We start from the raw sequence: 25,318 nt of genomic DNA on the forward strand, positions 1-25,318 counted from the left end.
AATGCTATGACCAGTTCTCCCCAGCATCTTCTCTCTTTATATCCCGCCGAACCAAAACAAACCCCAAGACCAACCTTAGTATCCCTCACCAAGAAAACCTCCTCCAAATTCTACCATCCTAATTAGATGGCGTGCATTCCTCATCATCCCTGATCTTCAACAATAACCCACCCAGGCTGACAGCAGACCAGACTGCTCTTACAGAACTGCTAAATGAAATACATACAGCATAACAGTAAAAATATGAACGAGGGCATTACATAATCTAAGAGCAAGCTCAAAAAGGGAGTTTTGAATACATGATGCAAGTATTCAGGAAAAGCAGGGATGAGAAAAAATTCCATTATTTAGAAAAATATATGAGAATGTTTGGAGGAGCCATGTATCTATTTTCTGTCCGTTGAAACCCTGTATCTATTTTCTGTCATATGGGTTGGGATGTGGTCGAAGCAAATAGTTGAGAGAGGTAAGCCATGGGGTGATACCTTTTTGTTGGCCACTAATTTAGTGCAACTACTTAGCTACATTAATTTAGTTTGACTGCTTATTTACACTAATTAACTTCGCTAATTGGGATTGCTAATTAGAATGCTTACTTACACTGATTTGAATGCTAAGATCACTATGTTTAGTTTTGTTAGTTTTTTATTGCTATAAGGTCATTTGTCTTTACTGGTTTAGTAATAAAGGATCAAAAGTCTCTGGCTTAGTCTCTCAGTGGTTTTGGTTTGTTTTAAAGTAACTGCTACAATGTTATTAAGGGGTGCAGTTGTTGGATGGGCATTCCAGCAAGGGCAGGTGGTCAAAAATTGTGTTGGGTTCTGAAAAATCAGAAAGAAGTTATAAAGTTATATGCTGTGCTTTACTAGTCACTAAATAGTAGGAATTAGCTAGAGGAACAGATTTGATAATGAGAATAATTATTTATGCCATTTTGCATGGTGCAGTGGGTTATTTAACAAACAACTTCTATGTGAGAACATTTTCAGTTCATTTCCAGTTTAGATAAGGATTTTCAGTTCCTTTCCATTCTAGTTAGTCACACTTTTTCTCTGATGTAATCACTGCAATCAACAACCTGTGCTTCCCTTTTGGAGTTGAGCTGTTGAACCGCCTGCTTGACCTGGCATTTTTGCAGTGTGAACAGAAGTCCTGAAGATGCAGGACAGTTGTGGTGTGGTGTGTACAGGCCGAACACCTCCCTCTGCAATTCCGGGGTCTCATCATCGGGGTCTCTCTTCCCGCCATTACAGACATTTACATCACACGCTGCATCTGTAAAGCAAACAGCATTATGAGGGACCCCATGCACCCCTCATACAAACTCTTCTCCCTCCTGCCATGTGGCAAAAGGCACCGAAGTATTTGGGGTCTCTCGACCAGACTACGTAACAGTTCTCTCCCCCAAGCCATCAGAATCCTCAATACCCAGAGCCTGGACTGACACCAACCTACTGCCCTCTACTGTGCATATTGTCTTGTCTATGCCTGCACTGTTTTATGTACTTTATGCAGTCCTGGGTAGGTCTGTAATCTAGTGTAGATTTGTGTTGTTTTATGTAGTTCAGTGTAGTTTTTGTATTGTTTCATGGAGCACCGTGGTCCTGAAAAACGTCTTGATTTTACTGTGTACTGTACCAGCAGTTATGGTCGAAATGATAATAAAAAGTGATGACCTGAATCAAGGTGGCTTGGCCTGGGCACGAGAGTGGGGAATGTGCCAATGTTGGGCCATTGCTGGAGTGGACATGGAAGGCAATTTGATGCAGCAGAATAGAAGCATGGCAATGGGGCCTTGGCTCAGGCTTGAGCTGGAGAGTGAGGAAAGACCCGAGGTTTGATCAGTTTAAGCGCCGGACTGAATTGGAAAGGTTGGGTAAGGGTGGAATTGGGCAATCGAGAACATACCGAAGCAGCAAGGCCCAGTTTTGAGAACGAAAACCAACTTGAGGTTTGGATGGTTTAAGTGCAGGACTAGATTCAAAAGGTCAGGGTGAGAGATGGACAATTTCAGCTAGCTGCTCCGTGAGGTTTACTCGTCTCTGCGCTGAACTGAGGCTGTGGCTTGCAATTAATGGGCTGCTGAATCAGCTGCAGTGATGACTGGCTTTGTGGCTCTGGATTCACTTTTGTGAACTTCAGTTCTGAATGTTATTTGCTTACACTTTATTGTTGGCACGATTTCTTTTCCTGCACGTGAGGTGTTTGACAGTCTGTTTTTTTAATAGGTTCTAATGGGTTTCTTTGTTTTGTGGCTGCCTGTAAGGAGACAAATCTCAAGATTGTATACAGTATACATACTTTGATAATTAATGTACCTTGAACTTTGGAGGAGGTTTTGTTCCATCTAGTCCTGAAGAATGAAATGGGTTGATAAATGTTATAACTTCAAAAACTTGGACTAAATAAGGAGGACAAGAAAAAATTTAGCCAACAAAAGATGAAGGAAGAATAATTTCAGCTAGCTGAAGAGTGCATTTATGTCACAGGTTTGATATACAGAAGTGTGACAGCTAATACATATTCTCACAAATGGTAACAAAGTCGCAGAGTGAAGCAAAAAGGAGGCATATGACATCTTTAATCACAGAAAATACAGAAGCAGGAGAAGCAGGTAGAGAAATATATTAGTGATCTCATGAAAGTGAACTCGTAGATCTTCTTCAGGATTATTAACAGTTAAAGGACTGTTAGAGGAACAGGAGAGCAAATGAGAAACCAAAATGGAGATATGTTATAGAAAACATGTTTGTGATTCTAAATGAATGCTTTGCATTATGCATGTCAAGTAGGAATTTTGCTAGCACTACTAACTGAAGTTGTTGCCAGTACGTGGGGAAAAATACTGTTAAAGAAGTCCTGTAAACACAAGAAGTCAAGAAGAACAACCTACCAGCCGTGCTTGCTTACATCGATTTTCGCAAAGCTTTTGACTCCGTTCACCAAGGTAAACTGTTGAAGATCCTGAAAGCTTACGGAGTGCCAGACCATCTACTGAGAGCAATAGAGTCCAGCTATACCAAAACCATGGCAAAAGTTGTATCACCAGATGTAGTAGTAGTGCAAACACAGCTGTTGGAGAAGTTACTGTTTTCAGGAAAAGATGCATCACTAGTTGCTCAAATAGAGATGGAATGAGACTATAGTTCTTATGAGATGCGCAATTTTAAAGGATACAAGAGACAACAAAACATTCGTATTCAGATCTTTAAAGATTATTAACAAGCCACATAATCAACTGTATAATTCTGTTTTTTTTCCTGAGAACGTGAAGGATAAGTCACACAAATATAATCGTGTCAATATGCCATAAGTGATGAGGAAGCTTTTAAAAACTACCAATGATTTGCAAAAGAAACATTGACTTACTAAGATTTGTTAGTTCAGGGCAAATTGCACTTGACTAGCCAGTTTGATTTTTTTTTGATTAAGTAGCAGTGTGTATGGATGTTAATATAAGAAGGGGGCATGAGAAGACCTTGGCGAGTAGGGTAAAGGAAAATCCCAAGGCATTCTTTAATTATGTGAAGAACAAAAGGATGACAGGAGTGAAGATAGGACTGATTAGAGATAAAGGTGGGAAGATGTGCCTGGAGGCTGTGGAAGTGAGCAAGGTCCTCAATAAATACTTCTCTTCGGTATTCACCAATGAGGGGAACTTGATGACCGTGAGGACAATATGAGTGAGGTTGATGTTCTGGAGCATGCTGATATTAAGGGAGAAGAGGTGTTGGAGTTGTTAAAATACATTAAGACGGATAAGTCCCCGGGGCCTGACAGAATATTCCCCAGGCTGCTCCACGAGGCAAGGGAAGAGATTGCTGAGCCTCTGGCTAGGATCTTTATGTCCTCGTTGTCCACAGGAATGGTACCGGAGGATTGGAGGGAGGCGAATGTTGTCCCCTTGTTCAAAAAAGGTAGTAGGGATAGTCCGGGTAATTATAAACCAGTCTGTGGTGGGAAAGCTGTATGAAAATATTCTTAGAAATAGGATCTGTGGGCATGTAGAGAATCATGGTCTGATCAGGGACAGTCAGCATGGCTTTCTGAAGGGTAGATCGTGTCCAACAAGCCTGATAGAGTTCTTTGAGGAGATGACCAGGCATATAGATGAGGGGAGTGCAGTGGATGTGATCTACATTGATCTTAGTAAGGCATTTGACAAGGTTCCACACGGTAGGCTTATTCAGAAAGTCAGAAGGCATGGGATCCAGGGAAGTTTGGCCAGGTGGATTCAGAATTGGCTTGCCTGTAGGAAGCAGAGGGTTGTGGTGGAGGGAATACATTCGGATTGGAGGATTGTGACTAGTGGTGTCCCACAAGGATCGGTTCTGGGACCTCTACTTTTCGTGATTTTTATTAACGACCTAGATGAGGTGGTAGAAGGGTGGGCTGGCAAGTTTGCAGACGACACAAAGGTTGGTGGTGTTGTGGATAGTGTAGAGGATTGTTGAAGATTGCCAAGAGACATTGATAGAATGCAGAAGTGGGCTGAGAAGTGGCAGATGGAGTTCAACCTGGAGAAGTGTGAGGTGGTACTCTTTGGAAGGACAAGCTCCAAGGCAGAGTACAAAGTAAATGGCAGGATACTTGGAAGTGTGGAGGAGCAGACGGATCTGGGGGTACAAGTCCACAGATCCCTGAAAGTTGCCTTACAGGTAGATAGGGTAGTTAAGAAAGCTTATGGGGTGTTAGCTTTCATAAGTCAAGGAATAGAGTTTAAGAGTCGCGGGGTAATGATGCAGCTCTATAAAACTCTGGTTGGGCCAGACTTGGAGTACTGTGTCCAGTTCTGGTCGCCTCACTATAGGAAGGATGTGGAAGCATTGGAAAGGGTACAGAGGAGATTTACCAGGATGCTGCCTGGTTTAGAGAGTATGCATTATGATCGGGGATTAAGGGAGCTAGGGCTTTACTCTCTGGAGAGGAGGAGGATGAGAGGGGACATGATAGAGGTATACAAGATATTAAGAGGAATAGATAGAGTGGACAGCCAGTGCCTCTTCCCCAGGGCACCACTGCTCAATACAAGAGGACAATGGCTTTAAGGTAAGGGGTGGGAAGTTCAAGGGGGATATTAGAGGAAGGTTTTTTACTCAAGAGAGTAGTTGGTGTGTGGAATGCACTGCCTGAGTCAGTGGGGGAGGCAGATACACTAGTGAAATTTAAGAGACTACTAGGCAGGTATATGGAGGAATTTAATGTGGGGAGGGGTTATATGGGAGGCAGGGTTTAAGGGTCAACACAACATTGTGGGCCGAAGGGCCTGTACTGTGCTGTACTGTTCTATGTTCTATTTTCAAAAAGGCATATGTTAAAATACTAAAATAGGTAGAGGATTAATTTCTAAATTTATAAATGAACTTGATCAGTCTGTCCAAGGGGACTAGGACAGACTGATCAAGTGGACTAGATGCACAGTAAATGAAATCAAATCGTGAAAGTGTGAAATGATATGTTTTGATAAGAATGATGAGAATGGATGACACTTGTTAAATGCAATATATGTGAGACTGTAATCATTGGCTGTGAGATTATTTAGCTTTGTCCATAGTCTGCTGCTGTTTTGCATGTACAGTGTTGCTACACGGTATTGGCAAATCATTGCTTGATAATGGCTAGTTATTTAGAGTGGGTGTCCTCGCAATATGATAATGGTAGAGTGAGGGATTGCTGAGTCGTGGGTTTACAGTTTATTATGGAATAAAATTCTCCAGCACATTTTTGAATTTTGATTCGATGACATTGTGAGCTGCAAATAATATTATCAAATATTACTGCTTAAGTACCAAATTTTAAATTATGATATCTTGTTTTAGACCCCTGGGGAAGGAGAACACAAAATCATGGAATTTATTAGAGCTGAGAAAAGAAAACCGGATCATGATCCCAATACACGACATTGTCTATATGGACTAGATGCTGATTTAGTAAGTATTAAATAATGCTTTTGTGCAAAACACATTCAAATTCAGCAATTTTGCTTTCATTTCTCCTACCTGGCCCTTCATCTCTCGTCTGTCTCCTACCTACACACCCTCTTTCCCTCATGTTCCCTTGACTAGTGGCTAGACAGAGTAAATTTGATGCCCTACTATCACTTCATGTCAGATTACTAATTAATAAAGTGCTATTAGTTGTAGATTTAGGTAGTATTGACAGTTTTATGCTACAAAAACATTTAGAGTTTATTTTAATGTAAGTTGATGCTGTTCTGTGTTGGTCAGCACAACATGATGGACTAAAGGGCTCACCTGTGCTATTTTATGTTCTACTTCAAAAAACTTTATATATTTGTGCTTTTGCACAATTTTTATTATAGTCAAGGTAAATACATTCATTCATCTCCCAAGATTGCTTTTTAAATAATTTGCTCTATAATGGGTAATTTACAGACATTTCTGTTTTATGCAGATTATGCTTGGATTAACAAGCCATGAACCAAATTTTTCCCTTTTGAGGGAAGAAGTTCGATTTGGTGGCAGAAAATCTCAAAAAAGGTACGATCTTAGTACTTTTCAACAGATTTCTTCTAGTTTTAAATTAAAATTTAGAAATGGAAAGCTCATGTTGATTTTTGATTTTTTTTTTTCCCCCTGCATTTGTAAATTAACTGCTGGAAATGTTAAAGAAATAAAGAGGTGTGCAATGGTTTTTCTGAGAACAATGCATCTTTTCTTCCTGAGAAGTAAATCTTCAGAGTTTACTTCATGATATCCCCAAGTTGCAGGGATAAAATAACATGAGGAAATACAAGGAATGAAATAATATTATTTTCACTATTCTTTAGGTTCTTGATATTTCAGTTGCTGGATTATTCTTTATAATGCTGATTTTGTCCACAAGCATCTTTTACAGACAGTTTTCTTCATTGCAGGATTACTGCAGTTGAAGAAACAACATTTCATTTGTTGCATCTGTCCCTAATGAGAGAGTACATTGACTATGAATTTTCATCAACACGAGTGAGTATTTGGATCAGATTTAATTTCTGATGATGATGATGATCATGATGTTTGAATTGATTGCTCTTGTGTTCTTCAGTTCATTGGTCCAGGATTTGGACCAAAGCTTTGACGGACTCTGCAAAGTACAAAACTGGTGGAAATTTTATTGACAAATAAGTGTGCTTGATAGAATAACATACAATATTTTACTTAATTCATATGAGTATGAATAATTGAAGACAGCTGTTTGTTGTTGGACTTTGTGTATTTTGTTGATTTATATCAAAAGTATCAGACTGCATGATCTCAGGGCAGAGAGGGAAAATGGATCAGCCATGGTGAAATGGTGGAGCAGACTCGATGGGCCAAATGGCCTAATTCTGCTCCTGTATCTTAAAGTCTTACGTATCTTATATTTATCCTTTCTCTCTGAGAGCAAAGCCCGTTTCCGTGCACTGTTCTGTTGGAGAGAAAACTTATTTCAGCTCACCTTGGGCAGAACGATGGAGCAAAGTGATTGGAAATTTGAAACTGCTCTAGAGCTAGCTCCCAGCAAAATGACTTCACAACTATCACAGATCAAACATATGGCTTCCATTAATGCTTTGTTCCTTTAGCTGTCTTGTTGGTTGTGCCACCAGTGTTGGTATTTGGAGACTAAACTATCTGAATAGTGCTTTTAACATGAAAAAGGCAAACAATTTGAATTCTTTGTCAAATGTTTTTTATCCACTGAGCAATAAATACATTGTTAAATTGAATTTGCTGGCTTGAGACCTTGTACATTAGCAACTGTCTAATTTACCATAACAATCTACTAGGTTGAAACTTACATGTATCATTTTGGAACTTTGATTTTGATTAACTTGTTGTTCTCAATCAACAGGGAAAGATTTCTTTTGAGTATGATCTTGAACAGATAATTGACGACTGGATATTGATGGGGTTTCTTGTTGGTAATGATTTTATTCCTCACCTACCTCATTTACATATCAATCATGATGCACTACCTTTGCTATACAAGACATATATTGAGGTCCTGCCAACTCTTGGAGGTAAGTACTTGAAACAACATATTCTAGCTTGTTGTCAAATATTGTTTCATAGATGTGGAAATAATTATTAGATAAATTTTAACTTTATTTTGATCAGGCTATATTAATGAAGGTGGAACATTAAATTTGGAACGCTTTGAGAAGTATCTTATAAAACTGTCGGAGGTAAGTTGAGGTTACTTCTATAATTTGAATGCTTTATTTGATTTGCTTCTGAATCATAATTTAAATTGATGTTTTTAGATTGGTCTGGTTGAGGGAAAAGCTCAGTTTACGTCAGCGGAAGTGGTACCTGTGGGTTCGATTACAACATTTTTAAGAGCAGTTTGGATGTGTACATGAATGGGAGGGGTATGGGGTCCAAGTGCAGGTCAATGTGAATAGGTGGAATAACAGTGGAGCACAGAGTAGATGAGCCAAAGGGCCTGTTTCTGTGCTGTATGACTCTGACCATTTTGATCCTAAGATTTCAATAATATGCAGTGACTGTTGTGCACATTTTGCAGAATAATCCATTTTGTTCAACATTTGGCATTTAAAAAAAACCTTATTGTCCTCCATTTCATGCACTCAGACGCATCTCCCCCATTTCACGCACATCTGCTCTCACCCCATCCTCCTGCCACCCCACTAGGAATAGGGTTCCCCTTGTCCTCACCTACTACCCCACCAGCCTCCGGGTCCAACATATAATTCTCCGTAAGTTCCGCCACCTCCAACAGGATCCCACCACTAAGGACATCTCCCCCCCCCCACTTTCCGCAGAGATTGCTCCCTATGCGACTCCCTTGTCCATTTGTACCCCCATCCCTCCCCACCGATCTCCCTCCTGGCACTTATCCTTGTAAGCGGAACAAGTGCTACACATACACTTACACTTCCTCCCTTACCACCATTCAGGGCCCCAGACAGTCCTTTCAGGTGAGGCGACACTTCACCTGTGAGTCGGCTGGGGTGATATACTGTGTCCGGTGCTCCCGATGCGGCCTTCTATATATTGGCGAGATCCAACGCAGACTGGGAGATCATTTCGCTGAACATCTACGCTCTGTCCGCCAGAGAAAGCAGGATCTCCCAGTGACCACACATTTTAATTCCACATCCCATTCCCATTCTGATATGTCTATCCACGGCCTCCTCTACTGTAAAGATGAAGCCACACTCAGGTTGGAGGAACAACACCTTATATCCCATCTGGGTAGCCTCCAACCTGATGGCATGAACATTGACTTCTCAAACTTCCACTAGTGCCCCACCTCCCCCTCGTACCCCATCCGTTATTTATTTATTTATATACGCACATTCTTTTTCTCTCTCTCCTTTTTCTCTCTCTGTCCCTCTCACTATACCCCTTGCCTATCCTCTGGGCATCCCCCCCTCCCCTTTTTCTTTCTCCCTAGGCCTCCTGTCCCATGATCCTCGCATATCCTTTTTGCCAATCAACTGTCTAGCTCTTGGCTCCATCCCTCCCCCTCCTGTCTTCTCCTATCATTTCGGATCTCCCCCCTCCCCCTCCCACTTTCAAATCTCTTACTAGCTCTTCTTTCAGTCAGTCCTGACGAAGGGTCTCGGCCCTAAACATTGACTGTACCTCTTCCTATAGATGCTGCCTGGCCTGCTGCATTCACCAGCAACTTTTATGTGTGTTGCTTGAAATTCCAGCATCTGCACATTTCCTCGTGTTTACCTTATTGTCCTTTTGTTTTTTACAGCTACAGCATCTCTAAACATAGTTTACCTGAAGGTATTTACAGGTGACACAGTGGCTAATAAATTGGACAGATTGAAGAAATTGGAGTTTTTACTATTTTTTGTTACTTTGTCTTCCTTTTTCTTTGTATAGCCAATGTCAATTTTGAAGCATAATTTTATGTCTCACTTCCCATTCAAAGAGGTGGAGTTAGAGGTGAGCTCCACATCTCTTTGCCAACTTTTCAATATACAGGAAGTGTATCAGAATTCATGTGATCTGTCTTCCCATTTTACACCTCCATTGATTCCAGCTTGATTGTTTCTTTTGTTCTCCTGACTTGAGAAATTTCATTTGGACTTTGGTCAACTTGAATCTTGAACTTTTTGCTCCATTTATTTTTTAGTTGGAACACACATTCTAGATGAATAGTGATCCATATATAAGTTAACTCTCTTGTTTAGGTGCTCAAATTGTGAACCTCAACAAATAAACCATTGGGCTGATTCTTCAGGATAGTTTAAATTGGAAGTTTTCAAGTAGGATATATTTTTGTTTTTAAAGCAACATTCTGAAATAGTAGATGTTGTTCAGTGCAAATGTGTTTGTTAAATGTACTTATTGTCTGTTTAATGACACTTTTTTGAGGCATTTTACCAATGGCAGGGTATGATCCTTAAGGTTTTAATTCTTACTTATCAATGATTTAATGGTAAGCGTGAAATCTGTAACGCACAGCTTTTCACTTAACTAAAAGATTCAAATGTAATAGAGGCAATTGCAAACTGAAGTTTCTGACATTAAATTAAAATTATTACTCTGTTTCACGGTATTTTGAGAAAACTTGCCTGGGCCTTTCTGACTTTATAGAATACAGCAAGGTTTTTAAAGAAATGTCTGCTAATTTATAGTGTAGCATGAACTAAATTTCTTTTGTATTTGATAATTGATGCGATTTATTATCAATTCAGTCATATTTGAGTGTATATTGTTTGTGATTAATCCAGAACAAGGGGTCACAGTTCCAGAACAAGGGGTCACAGTTTGAGGATAAAGGGGAAGCCTTTTAGGACCGAGATTAAGAAAAACTTCTTTACACAGAGAGTGGTGAATCTGTGGAATTCTCTGCCACAGGAAACAGTTGAGGCCAGTTCATTGGCTATATTTAAGAGGGAGTTAGATATGGCCCTTGTGGCTACGGGGATCAGGGGGTATGGAGGGAAGGCTGGGGCGGGGTTCTGAGTTGGATGATCAGCCATGATCATAATAAATGGCGGTGCAGGCTCGAAGGGCCGAATGGCCTACTCCTGCACCTATTTTCTATGTTTCTATGTAACCTCATTATTTGATTACAGTTTGATCGTGAACATTTCAGAGAAGTTTTTGTTGACCTGAAGTGGTTTGAAAGCAAAGTGGGTAAAAAATACCTAAATGAGGCAGCAGGCGTGGCAGCGGAAGAAGCAAAACAGCGTAAGAAGGAAAATAAAGTGAGTATTTATCTTATTTAAGTCTTCTCTCTCTGCGCTGAGGTGCACTAAATTTAAAAAGCAAGCCTGTCAGGAATTTCTGCAGAGCGTGAGATCATTTGGGTTATTAGGCAATTGGCAAGGGTAAATAAAAAGAAGTTAGGTTTAAGAGGAGCGGCCATTGTTTGAATGGACAGAGTTAGAATGGGTAACTGAGTCTTTTGCTCAAGGGGCTTCATGAGGAGAGGCCGAGACAAGGTAGAGGTCGCTATTAAGTTTCTGTTTCTTTCTCTATTAGTGCTTAGCTAGAGTAGTGAGAATGGTTCCCAAGTCAGTGGTACGCTGCTCTTGCAAGATGTGGGAGATTCGAGAGAGTTTCAGTTTCCTTGATTGCTACATCTCCAAAAAGTGCATGTGGTTGTAGATCATGGTAGGGAGCTGGATGGCCTTTGATCATGTGGCAGGATGAAGAGGTGATAGATAGGAGCTACAGAGACGCAGTCACACCTAATTTGCAGGAGGTAGGTAAGGTGACCATCAGGAGAGGGAAAGGAGAAAGGCAAATGTTGTGAAGTATCCCTATGACCATTTTCCTTGGTAATAGGTATCTTGTTGGAGGAGATGACGTACTAGGGGAAATCTGCAGCAACCAGGTCACTGAGCACCGAGTCTGACTCTGGCTCAGAAAAGCAGGGTGCAGAATAGGAGAGCAGTGGTGATAGGGGATTCAATAGTTAGACGGGAGATTCTGTGCATGTGAAAGAGATTCCTGGATTTAACCAATTTCCCCCTGGGATCAATAAAGTATGACTATGACTATGACTATGGATGGTATGTTGCCTCCCTGGCGTAGGGTAAGGGATGTCTAAGGTCAGGTGCATGGCATTCTTGGGAGGGGTTGGTGGTGGAAAAGCAGCCTGAAGTTGTATAATTTGGTAACAATAACAGATAGGAAAAGGGACGAAGTCTTAAAGTGTGAATGTCGTAAGCTAGGAAGGAAGTCTAAAAGCAGGACTTCAAGGGCAGTAATCCCTGGATTGCTGCCTGTGCCATGTGCCAGTGAGGGTAAGAATGGGGTGATAGGGCAGATGAATGTGTGGCTGAAGAATTGGTGCATGAGGTAGGGTTTCAGGATCGTTGGGATCTCTTCTGGGGAAGGTATGACCTGTAGTAAAAGACAGGTTACATCTGAACTTGAGCGGGTCCAGTGTATTTGTGAACTTCCTGGAAGCTATCGGGGAGGGTTTAAATTAGGTTGACAGGGGGCTGGGAACCAGAGTGATAGGTCAGAGTTGGTATAAAGATAGGTGCAATGTATAGACAGACTGAATGTGTGCACTGGATGGGGCATAACTGCAGTCCGTTGGATGGATTGAAATATGTCTATTTTAAAGTAGGGAGCATCAGAAACAAAGGTGATAAACAGAACATGAGTCAGTACATAAAACTACGACATTGCGCTCATTGCAAGAGACTTGGCTGACACAAGGACAGGAATGGCTGCTTGATGTTCTGGGGTTTTGATGTTTCAAAAGGTATAGGGAGGGAGGAACAAGACAATGACTGAAGAGAGGGTATCTCTCTGATCAGGCATTTTTAAAAATAGAAACGTGCCTTGAGTTGGAGGAGGTAGGGGTGTGCATAATGAATACTTTGCTTCAGTATTTGCCAATGAGAGGGAGTATATGAGGATGACAATGGGCTGATATGCTAGAATACGTTGATGTTAAGAAATTGGATGGGGTGGAAATTTTGAAAGACATCACAATAAATAAGGCCCTGGGCCAGACCAGATATACCCTAGGTTACTAGGGGCAGTGAGATAAGAGATTGCAGCTCCTTTAGTGATGATTTTGGGTCCTCACTGGCCATAGTGGTAGTTCCAGATGTTTGAAGGGTGGCAAATGTTATTCCTTTGTTCATGAAAGGTAATAGGGATAACCCTGTAAATTACTGACCAGTGAGTCTCATATCGGAACTGGGAAAACTATTGGACTCTATTCTTAGAGACAGGATTTATGAATATTTGGAGAAGCACAGGCTAATTAGGAACAGTCAGCATGGCTTTGTGAAGGGCAAGTTATGCCTCATGAGTCTGATTGAATTCTTCAAGGAAGTGACAAAACAAATTGATGAAGGTAGTGGATGTGAGGTGTATATGGATTTTGGTAAGGCATTTGACAAGGTTTCACATGAGCAGCTCATTATGAAGGTCAGGTGATATGGCATCCTTGAAAACTTGGCTGCGTGGATTGAGACTTGGCTTTCCCGCAGAAGGAAGAGGGTGTTAGTAGCTGAAACATCTTCTGTCTGGAGGTCAGTAACCAGTGGTGTTTCATGGTAGTTTGTTCTGGGACACCTGTTCTTTGCGTTTTTTGTAATTGACTTGGGTGAGGGAGTGGATGGGTGCATGAGTAAGTTTGCGGACAGCATTTAGTTTGATGGTGGTGTTGATAATGTTTTGATTGTTGTCGGTTCCAGTGCAACATTGATTGAATGCAGAGCTGGGTTGAGAATTGGTAGATGGAGTTCAACACTGAAAAGTGTGAAGTGATACCCTTTCGAAGGTTCTTCTTAAAGGGAGTGTATAGGGTTAATGGCAGGGTTCTTTGCAGTTTGGAGGAACAGAGGGATCTTGGGATTCACGTCCATTGATGCCTGAAAGTTACTGTGAAAGTTGATAGGGTGGTTAAGGACGCATGTAATATGTTGAGTTCGAGAACCATGAGGTAATGTTGGTATAAAATTGGTTAAACTGTACTTGACTCTGTTGGTAAAGAAGACATGCAGTATTTTTTCTTCATCGGGAGAGGTGCTGAGTGTAAGTTAGGAAGTCATGTTGCAGCTGTATAATATTTTGGTTAGGCTATGTTTGGAGCATTGTGCTTATTTGTGGTCATCGCACTACAGAAAGGACGTTCAGGCTTTGGAGATGGTAAACTTTTTCTGCACCAAGATCAAAGTTCAAAGTAAATTTATTACCAAAGTACATATATGTCACCATGTACAGTACTGTGCTAAAGTTTTAGGCACATATACATAGCTAGGGTGCCTCAGACTTTTGCACAGTACTGTACTATCCTGAGCATCATTTTCTTGTAGGCATTCACAATAAATACAAAGAAACAATTGAATCAGTGAAAGACGGTACATGACAAGACAGACGGTACATGACAAGACAGACAAACAACAAATGTGCAAAAGACAACAAACGGTGTGGGAGAAAACCTAACTGAATTACAAACGAACAAGCAAGTAAATAAGCAGTATATATTGAGAACATGAGAGGAAGAGTCCTTGAAAGTGAGTTCATAGTTTTTTGAAGTTCACTGTTTAAGTGAAGTTATTCCCCTGTGGTTCAAGAGCTTCATGATTGAGGGATAATAACTGTATCTGAACCTGGTAGTGTGAGTCCTGAGTTTCCTGTACCTCTTTCCTGATGGCAGCAGCGAAAAGAGAGCATGGCCTGGATGATTGGGGTCCTTGATGATGTATGTTGCTTCCTGCAACAGCGCTCAATGGTGGGGAGGACTTTACCTGTGATGGACTGGGCAATATCCATTATTTTTTGTAGACTTTTCTGTTAAATAGCATTGGTGTTTCTATACCAGGCCGTGATGCAACCGGTCAGTATACTCTGCACCACACAGCTGTAGAGATATGTCAAAGTTTTAGATGACGTGCCAAATCTTTGCAAACTTCTAAAAAAAGAAGAGGCACTGCCGTGCCTTCTTTGTAATGGGACTTACATGCTAGACCCAGGACGGGTCCTCTGAAATGATAATGTCAAGGAATTTAAAGTTGATGGACCTCCGGTTTCCTCCTGCTGTAGTCAATAATCAGCTCTTTTGTTTGATTGTTGTGTATATTGAAGTGTATTAATTCTAAAGACAGATTGGACAAACTTGGATTGTTTGTCATCTGTGGGGGCAAGTTGATAGAGATATATAATATGAGAGATGTGAATAGAGTACATAGTCAGTGCCTTAGTTTCAAGGGTGCAATGTCAAATACATAGTTTTACACTGAGAGGGGAAAGATTTAAAGGAGATTTGTGAGGCATTTTTTTCACAGTGTTCAATAAGGGGTCAAAGCAGATATGACAATAATGTCTAAGACATTTAGACAAACATAAACCAGAAGAGACTTGTGTGATTAGATTGGTGTCATGGTTGATGCAGATGTGTTGGGTCAAAGGACCTGTCACTGTGTAGTTCTTTTTCTGTTGTTGTTCTTAAACTATTCTTTACTGCTGAATAATAAATGAAATGAAATAATGTAAATCAATAACACACCATGTCAATAAATTTCTCAAATAATTTATTTTAACGTAAGGAATTAGGAGTGTTCAAATCAAACTTGCTTCTTCCACAGACTGAATTTGCCTTTCAGATCTATTTCATATACTTTAGGAAAATTCAGCAGAAATATTTCCTCACGTAACCATCATCAGCTCTAATATATTTTATCTTTTGACATTAATTAAGTTTGCCTGATATATTCTCTAATGAATTCTAATTGTGTTCAGACTTAAAGCATGGGAATGTTTGGTCCACCAATTGTTTAGTGCAAATGGAAGGGGGTTGCTTGATGATAAATATTGAAAAACCTGATTATAAATACATGGGCAACATACACCTGAAACTTTTGGTAATTAGGCAATAAAAGAACATTCCACTTCCCTATGAACTATATTTTTTCACTCCTTTCTAGGTCATTATTCCGCCCATGTATTTTAAACGATTAGGAGAAAGCCTACATTTGCCTAATCTGAATTTACTTTCAAAAATTTGCTTCATATTGTTATTGCTATTTGAGAATTAACAGATTGAAGTTTTGACTTATCCAACTCAAATTCTTAACAAAACGTTTATTGACTGTTTCCTTATTTATTCAAGAAGCCTTGATTTCTCTGTAAAGGCAAATCGAATATATTGTTAGCTATGTCTAATCTGCAATGTTATGTGATGCCTTATGATTTAGAAATTAATCTTGAGACTTTGAAAGTGTAATTTTTGGATCAGTCCCATGTTACTCATTGTATTAGTTGGCTAGCTGTTGAAGAGATATTACTATTCAGAGAAGTCTGCAAACCTTTTGCCACTTTGTTAAAGGGAATTTAGTTGGGTGAGGAAAAGATTTATCGGTTTATTTATTTACAGGCGCGGGAGGATTTGTGCCTAGCTGTACTAGATGAAGCAGAACCCTGCTCAGACTACAGTCCTGAATTGAATCACAAAGGTATGTGACTTTCAGTACATTACCATTCATTCTTTAGATCTCAGAAAGCCATTACATTTTTCTGTCACTTGAGAATTTGCTTGCTTTGATTAGCTAATTGAGGTAAACTGTTAAATTTAGCATAAGAATAATGAATTTGTCTGTTTTGCAGTTTAAATATTGTAACTATTTTGTTGAAGCATCATTGTGGACTTAAGCTAATTTACCGAGCCACATTTTATCCCCTATCTGCACTTAAATGAGTAATGTATGTGGTACACTTTTCAGATGCATTAGACAATGACAAAGATGAGGACCATGAGGATGAGGATGATCTGTTTGAAACAGAATTCAGGCAGTACAAGAGAGTTTACTACATGACTAAAATGGGCGTAGAAGTCGTTTCTGAGTAAGTGAATTTTGTTTGTTACTCACACCCAATTTTAATATTCAAGCATGACTATATTATATATTAAGAATAATCAGAAGGTCAGCTAAAACAGATGGGAGAGATCTTAAATGGATTTTTTGCATCTGTAATTTCTCAGGAGATAGAGTCTATAGAAGTGAGGTAAAGGCAGCAGTGAGGTCATGGACCAAATATAGATTGCAGAGAAGGTGTTTGCTGTGTTGAGGTAAATCAGGGGGACAAATCCCCGGGGCCTGACAGTGTGTTCCCTCGGACCCTGTGGGAGGTAAGTGCAGAAATTGCAGGTGCCCTAGCAGATATTTAAATGATCCTTAGCAATAGGTGAGGTACCAGAGGATTGGAGTTGTTCTGGTGTTTAAGGAAGGCACTAAGAATAAACCAGGAAATAATAGGTTAGTGAGCCTGACATCAGTAATGGGAACGTTATTGGAAGATATTCTAAGGAACCAGATGGATAAGTATTTGGATAGACATGAAGTGATAAAGAATAGTCAACATGGCTTTGTGCCTGGTAGGTCAGATCTAAACAATCTTGTAGTTTTGTGAGGAAGTTACCAGGAAAATTGATGAAGGCAAGGCGTGGATGTGGACTTCAGCAAGGCATTTGAAGGGGTCCCGCATTTGAAATTGGTCAAGAAGGTTCAGTTGCTCAGTATTCAAGATGTGGTAGAGAATTGGATTAGACATTGGCTTTCTGGGTGATGCCAGAGTGTGGCAGTAGAGGGTTGCCTCTCTGACTGGAGGCCTGGGACTAGTGGTGTACCGCAGGGATCTGCATTAGGTCTGTGGTATATCAATGATCTGGATGATAACGTGGTTAACTGGATCAGCAAATTAGTGGATGACGTCAAGATTGGGGGTGTAGTGGATGGTGTGGAAGACTATCAAAACTTGCAGTGGGATCTGGACCAGCTGGAAAAATTGGCTGCAAAATGGCAGATGGAATTTAATACAGACAAATGTGAGATGTTGTGCTTTGGTTGGACCAACCATCTCACGCAGTGAGCAGTGGGGCACTGAGGATTGTGGTAGAGCAAAGGAATCTGGGAATACAGCTACATAATTCATTGAAAGTGGCGTCACAAGTAGATTGCCTACTTCTAAATCTTCAGCCCTAATTTGGAATATTGTATGCAGTTTTGGTCACCTACCTACAGGAAAAATATAAATAAAATTGAAAGAGTACATAGAAAATTTATAAGAATGTTGTCAGTGCAGAGGAAAGATTGAATAGGTGAGGGCTTTATTCCTCTGAGCAGAGAAGATTGAAGGAAGATTCAATAGAGGTATACAAAATTATAAGAGGTATAGATAGGGAAAATGCAAGCAGGCTTTTTCCACTGAGCTTGGGTGAGATTACAGTTAGAGGTCTTGGGTTAAGGGTGAAAGGTGAAATGTTTAAGGGAAAGTTAAGGAACTTCACTCAGAGTGGTGAGTGTGGAAGGAGCTCCAAGCGCAAGTGGTGGATGTGATCGTGATTTCAATTTCAACTTTCAACAGAAGTTTGGATAGGTACATGGATGGAGAGGGGGTGTGGAGAACTGTGGTCCAGATGCAGGTCAATGGGACTAGACAGTTTCAGTGTTTTGGCATGGACTAGATGTGCTGAAGAGCCGGTTTCTTTGCTGTAGTTTTCTATGACTATGACTTTGAAGAGGTGGTTCAGGGTTTCTTTTGAGATGATCCCTATTTGTTGAAAACCTAGGAGGCCTGCCAGTTTGTGTTGTGTTGGGTGGTTGGTGGGGTCAGGGAACATGGGTGGACTTTGAGCTAACAATTCGATAATCAAGTCCATGGAGTGGTGATAGGTGGCATTGCCAGGGAGAAAATTCGAGGAGAAAATTTGGGTTAGCTAGCTGTCCCAGGCCCCAAAATTCTTGGAGAAACTTGATTTGAAGCGTTTAAAGTGAGTAAAAATTTATGTACCTTATGTCTTGCATTGGCTCCAGAAATGCAGCATTGCGAATTTAGTACATTGATTTCTGATGTCAGCATGATCTTTACTTTCCTGTACCAAGAAAGCAGCACTGTTATTTATGTGAACACACAATGGCTGTATTGCCTGTCCAGTGTCCAAGGACACAGTGTATCCAGTGCACAAAGAGATATTGGTCGAGAAAACAGTTGAGTTTATATCTGTGGTTAAAATGATGCCATAACTGTTCATACTTGCATGTATAGTGTTGGTACTTGGATAAGGTATTGGATAATATCAAAAAAGAGGGAGAAAACATCTGTGGAAAATTTGATTTGGTTGCTGGAGAAATCAATATTCCCTCTTTTTCACGCCTGTACTCTTAGAATCCTAATAGCAGTAGTTGAAAGTTTCCAGTAGTTGGAAATGTATTTATTTCTTTCCTTCCTGTTCCAACAGTGAATTTCTTGCTCAACAGGCAGAATGTTACGTTCAAGCAATACAATGGATTTTGCACTATTATTACCATGGTGTGCAGTCCTGGAGCTGGTAGGTGTTTAGATGGAGATTTTAAAATATATTTTTGTGAAGCAGTGCCATTGTCTTACCTGCTTTATTCAAATATAGTTCTACAACTTATTTAATCTCTAACTATATGCAATTTAAAGTTTTCTTTTAGAAACAAACTTGGTAGAGAATGTAGAACTATAAATTAAGATGCCACTAGTCAGATCGATTTGCAGCTTAGAATATACAAAGTAATTGCAGCCTCCAAATTAAAGTTAAGGATGTTTGTTTTTATCTGTAGGATGTCCCTGGCAACTTTTCTTTTGATTGTCGCTGAGAAGGTGGTAATGAGCCATTAGGGTCCTTCTGCTGAAAATATTTTGGCACAGCATTGTGCTGTAGGTTTTCTATGTTTCTAACAGCAGAATTTGGTTAGGAGATTCAGGAACTAAGCCAGAGAGTTAAATATTGTCAGATTAGGATGGGTGTACAACTATGAGGGGAGGCAGAATATTCCTATGCACATGCTTACCCTGCCTTTGTGATGGAGGTCATGACTGCAAGTGACAAAGGTGAAGAAGTGAACCTGTTAATCAGGCAGATTGCTTAGTCCTGGATGATAGAGTCCTCAGCATAGAAGCAGGTCCTTTGTTTGACTGAGATGTCTGTCTACACTAATAACATTTTCTTAAATTTGGCCAATATCCCTCCAGTCCTTTCCTGAACATGTACCTTTTGAAATGCTTCTGAACCCTGTAATTGTACCTGTCTCCATCCACTCTTAAGTGGAAAAACTTGCCCCTTAGATTAACTTTAATTTTTTTTCCATCTCACCTTTAGCCTATCTGCTAGTTTAAGACTCCCCTAACCTTGGAAGTAGACTGACTATCTATCGATGCCCCTCATAATCTTATAAAGGTCATAATGTCACTCCTCAACCTTCTGCATTCCAGTGAGAACAATTTCAGCCAATCCGTGGTCTTTTTAAGTCTTGCCGAAGGGTTTAGCCTGAAAGGTCGAATGTACTTTTTTCTTAGATGTATGTGTTGCTGGTCTTTTTAACTAAAGCCTTCTGTTCAGGGCATCAACCTAGTGAATCTCTTCTCATGCAAATATATCATTTACCTACTGTGATGGCCCCAAACTACACTCAATATTTCTAAGTGTGGCCTAATCAAGCTCCAGCTACCTCTGCTTCAAAATTATATCTGAAACTTTGACTTTGATTCAGCTTGCTTGCTTTTATAGGCATGGGTATTGAGTACAAAGTACATTTGACGTTCCCTACTCTGGCTACCTCTGCTGCTAATTTGAGGAAGATATGAACTTGTACCCCAAGGTTCTCAGAACATAAATGCTTATAAGGTCTTTTTCATTTACTGTACATGTTCTGCCTGTATCAGATTATCTAAATTATTATTTCACACTTGTCTGGAAAAATTCCATATGCTGCCACCACCCAACTTTCCAACTGACCTACTGTATGTCCCTCAGAATCAGTAGGCGAACATCCTTCAGCTTCACCAGTTTCCACATTGTCAACAAACATATCAGACAGCCTTCTCAACCAAGTCACGTATATACATGACAAACAACAAAGGAACAGCATGGACCCTCACGGTACACCATTCATTGCAGACTTCCAGTCAGAGAAATGATTCACCACCAATATGCACTGCTTCCTTTTACCAAGCTAGTGTTGGATCCAACTTGTCCAAACCTTGGATTCCACGTGACCTAACTTTCTGGGTCAGCCTACCTGTAGCACTTGTCAAAAGTTTCACTAAAGTCCATGTCTGCTGCTTTACCTACATCAATTTTCTTCATAGCCTCCTTAAAATACTCAAATCTATTAGTGAGACAGGATTCCTCATGCACAAAACCATGCAAACTTCCCTAATCAGTCTCTGCCTTTCTAAGTTATCATAAATTCCATCCCAAAGAATTTTCTCCAATAGTATCTATCTATCTATCTATCTACTTATTTATTGGTACAGTGCGAAATAAGCATTTCTGGTCCTTTGAGCTGCATCACCCAGCAACCGCTGATTTAACTCCAGCCTTATCATGGGACAATTTACAATGACCAGTTAACCGACTAACCAGAAAACCTTTGTACTGCGGGAAGAAACTCCGGAGCACCCAAAGAAAACCCATGCATTCCACAGGGAGGATGTACAAACACCTTACAGATGACGTCAGAATTTTGCTCCGACCTCTGATACCCACGCTGTAATAGTGTTGCGTTACCGGTACACTACCAGTTTTCCTCACCGGTCTGTAACTTTCTGGTTTTGATACTGAGCTGCTTCAGTTTGTTGGAGCTGCACTCATCTGCAGAAGTAGAAAAAGTTTTATCATCTACCAGCTGATGCCTTTCAGTTGACAGTCAGGAATTATGTCACTCACTGTGGAATACTCATCCTAAGGCTCTTTTTGGGCAGCAGGAATCTTTTCCAATGTACCTGTAGGTATCTAATCATAAACTCCTCCACCATATTCTGTTATCTAAACTGGAAATACTGAAAAGGTGACAGGAAGTAAACCATGAAACCTTAGTGGCAATTTTCATCAGTTTTCATAGAATCATTGAACAGGTTTAGCTTATTTGAAAGGTATTGCAATGAAGGTGCATTTTGTCACATTAATCCCCATTTTTGAGTTAGCCAACAATGAATTAAACTTCTAGTGAACCAATAAATTCAGTGGTTCTAATGGAATATCATTTGTCAGTAAGATTAACTTTTTTTTCTGACAAATGAAAATTTGCTGCATTTTCTGGTTTTTTTTCTATGATTTTCTTAAGCATTTTACTATAAGACAATTTCTTGTGTTGCATTCCAGTGCCATATAAATAACGAAATGTTGTTTTCACTGCTTAGGTACTACCCTTATCATTATGCACCTTATCTATCGGACATCTGCAGTATCAGTAAGGTGAAGATAACATTTGATATGGGAAGGCCATTCAAGCCCTTTGAACAGTTACTCGCTGTTCTGCCAGCAGCTAGTAGAGAGCTTCTGCCCAGTTGCTACCAGGTAAATTAAATTTGCTTGGTATTTAAAATAATAAAATTGTAAATTCGCATTTTAGTGAGAATTACCTGTGATAATTTGCATAACATATTGTTAATGGCCAGCTGAACTCAAATATTTTCAATTTTCAGTTGTTTCTCTGCACTGTCCCCGTTTCCATTAATCTCTTATTCAGTCTCACTCAGTTTCACATATCCACTTGTCCTACTAACCTTTTTCTTCCTCCAATTCCCATGTTCAATGCCTGCAAAAAATGTTAAATTTTTTAGTTTCTTTATGCTTTCAACAAAATAGTATTCCATCGAGCACAATAGATTAAATATTGTTTAGTGAAAAAAGACATCTTTCATGATGATTGTAGAGCTTAAATTAATTGTTGTTTTTACTTCCTCAGTTTTTAATGACCGATGAAGAATCTCCAATCATAGAGTATTATCCTCCAGATTTCAAAACTGATCTTAATGGCAAGCAACAGGAGTGGGAAGCTGTTGTGCTGATTCCATTTATTGATGAGGTGAATGTTTTTTTGCATGTTACCACTTTGTGTTTGAAGACTTTAAATAGTTAAAATGAACCAGTCATCACTTTTTAATGCATGAATATGACTAGCCTTTAAAGAAGTAACACACAAAATGCTGGAGGAATTCAGCAGGTCAGGCAACATCAATAGAAATAAATAAACAGTTGACTTTTCCGGCTGAGACCTTTCTTGAGGAGTATCTGTTGATTTATACTATTATACTCTTGCTTTTAAAATATTGATTTTGTTTTATTGTTAGTAAGCAGCCAGAAGTTTGTACTTTAACATTTATCTGCATGTTAAGATGTCTTTTTTTTCTTGTTCTAACTTAAGTAAACTACTGTTGAGGGGTGGTGTTGGATAGTTTTTCATGATAACTGATGGATGCTTATTTATGAGTCATTCCATTATCCAAACCCAAGCTTTCCCACATTTTTGTTGATTTTTTTTTTTAAGATTCTTCTTTGCCAGTGAAAACTTGAATTTGTATAATACCTTTAAAATGGAATACATAATAACTACTGAAATCGGATACAAGGAAATTAGAGAAAAGGATTGACCGAATGGATACTGTGGTGGGGCATTTTAGCAGAAAATGTTGATTCAAATGAATGAGTGATTACATTTCTTAAAGTCCTGGGCGTGATAGAAGGAATATGGGAGAAAATAACATAAGGGAAAAGAATTTGCATGCTTTGACACTGAAACTTTTGGTTACTGTCTTTCTTTTGCCTTGCCATCAATGACCTGAGAGGAAATGAAATACTAGGTGGTGTTTCACCAGATGTAGTGAAAAGGTGGAGGTATTTAAAAGAAAAGGTTTTTATTGGATAACATAGATTAGTATCAGTGAGGATCATTTGCTTGTTACTTGGCAAAGTACCCCTCATGATGGTTAGGAAGCTTGTAAATTGGTAAAATCTCAATCAATGTTAATGGAAGGGATAAAGGAGGTACAGTACTGAGCAAAAGTCTTAAGTACACGTAAAAAAAATTCTGCAAAGCAAAGATGCTTTCAAAATAATGAAATAAAAAAGTTTTTGAATATCAAAGCATTTACTATAAAGAGCAATAAACAGTAAAAAAAAATCAAATCAATGCAACACACACACAAAGTACTGGAGGAACTCTGCAGGTCAGGCAGCATCTATGGAAAAAAGTGCAGATGACGTTTTGGGCTGAAATCCTTTCCAACTGTACTTTTGTCATAGATGCTGCCTGGCCTGCTGAATTCCTTCAGCATTTTGTATGTGTTGCTCAGATTTCCAGCATTTGCAGATTTTCTCTTGTTTGTGAAGTCAAATCAATGTTTGGTTTTGTTTTTAAAAGTGCATCAATTCTCTTAGGTACACTGTTGTACAATTTTATAAGAAAATGGGCTGGTAGATTGTTCCAAGCACCTTGGAGAACTTACCACAGTTCTTCTGCAGAATTTGGCTGTCTCGTTTGTTTCTGACTCTCCAGGTAATCCCAGACAGCCTCAATGATGTTGACATCAAGACTTTTGTGGAGGCCATGCCATGTGACACCATATAAAAATCTAGAGTACCTGAGACTTTTGCACAGTACTGTGCAGAACCAGTTGAAGAAATGGTACAGAAATGACTAAGCAAGTTATGAAAATAACACAGTCTGTTAAGGGACAAATGTTTGGGAGGAAGGGTAGAGTGGGGGAAATGGGGGATACTGCAATTTGGAAAGAATAATAAAAAACAGTATTGAAGTGAAAGAGAAGATTGGTAGCTCAGGTTAGCTGCTTGCTTGTAAGGTTGTTTGCTGAGCCTGAAGGTTAAGCTGCAAACATTTCGTTGCCAGCTGAGGCGGTATCATCAGTGCACAATTGCGTGTTGATTTTACTGAGTGCTTGTGTTTATATTGGTTCGACTTGTTGTTCTGATTGGTTGCCTATCATGCTGGCCGCTAGTCATGTAGTTCTGTGGAGAAAACTACCCATGACACTAGCCGCAAGAAGACATGGTCCTCTGTCACTCATCTCAGTACATGAAGATGAAGAAGGACACAAGTTTGTCTGGGAAACTACATAAATCCTGGCAGATGCACGAAACAAAAATCAAGTGAATAGTTAGAACTTGATTTTCAACAGAAGACTCTGTTAACAAGCATATGGAACTGGACCTAATTTATGAACCTATGCATCTGCGGGATCGGAGCCAAAGGGTGAGCAGCAAACACCTGACGAACCAAGCTCATAACGACTGATAACCATTGATATGGGCCAGCAGAGACTAGTGGCCAGCCCGACAGCCATCCAATCAGAACAACAAGTCGGACCGATATAAACACGAGCACTTGGCAGAAACAACGATCAATTGTGCACTAATGATATCACCTCGATTCGTGAGGAAACATTTGCGACCCAACCTCCAGGCTTGGTGAAGAACCCTAAAACAAAAAATGTTGTTTTGATGATGAGAAATTACAGAATATTGTTGGGCAGAAGGATCAAAGTTGTCTTCATACATGAATTATAGTAAATTCGTATGTAGGTACAAGTAACCATGAAGGCAGTAG

General features: G+C 39.7%; 1 protein-coding gene across 4 annotated transcripts in view; it reads left to right on the top strand.

The window, feature by feature from the left end:
- The window catches only part of xrn1 (5'-3' exoribonuclease 1), a 110,999-nt gene that overhangs the window by 27,140 nt on the left and 58,541 nt on the right, over positions 1-25,318 (top strand). For all 4 annotated transcript variants that reach the window (XR_010017629.1, XM_063045423.1, XM_063045421.1 and 1 more), the window contains exons 5-15: positions 5,820-5,930; positions 6,415-6,500; positions 6,878-6,965; positions 7,834-8,002; positions 8,100-8,167; positions 11,048-11,179; positions 16,321-16,399; positions 16,667-16,787; positions 19,183-19,272; positions 22,113-22,269; positions 22,661-22,780. Coding sequence is in view for 3 of the 4 variants with exons in the window: in XM_063045423.1 (XP_062901493.1) it covers positions 5,820-5,930; positions 6,415-6,500; positions 6,878-6,965; positions 7,834-8,002; positions 8,100-8,167; positions 11,048-11,179; positions 16,321-16,399; positions 16,667-16,787; positions 19,183-19,272; positions 22,113-22,269; positions 22,661-22,780 (1,221 nt within the window). In the remaining variant the exon portion in view is untranslated. The remainder of the gene's footprint in view (positions 1-5,819; positions 5,931-6,414; positions 6,501-6,877; positions 6,966-7,833; positions 8,003-8,099; positions 8,168-11,047; positions 11,180-16,320; positions 16,400-16,666; positions 16,788-19,182; positions 19,273-22,112; positions 22,270-22,660; positions 22,781-25,318) is intronic.

The sequence above is a fragment of the Mobula hypostoma genome, chromosome 4 (genome assembly GCF_963921235.1).
Source record: "Mobula hypostoma chromosome 4, sMobHyp1.1, whole genome shotgun sequence".
NCBI classification, from domain to species: Eukaryota; Metazoa; Chordata; class Chondrichthyes; order Myliobatiformes; family Myliobatidae; genus Mobula; species Mobula hypostoma.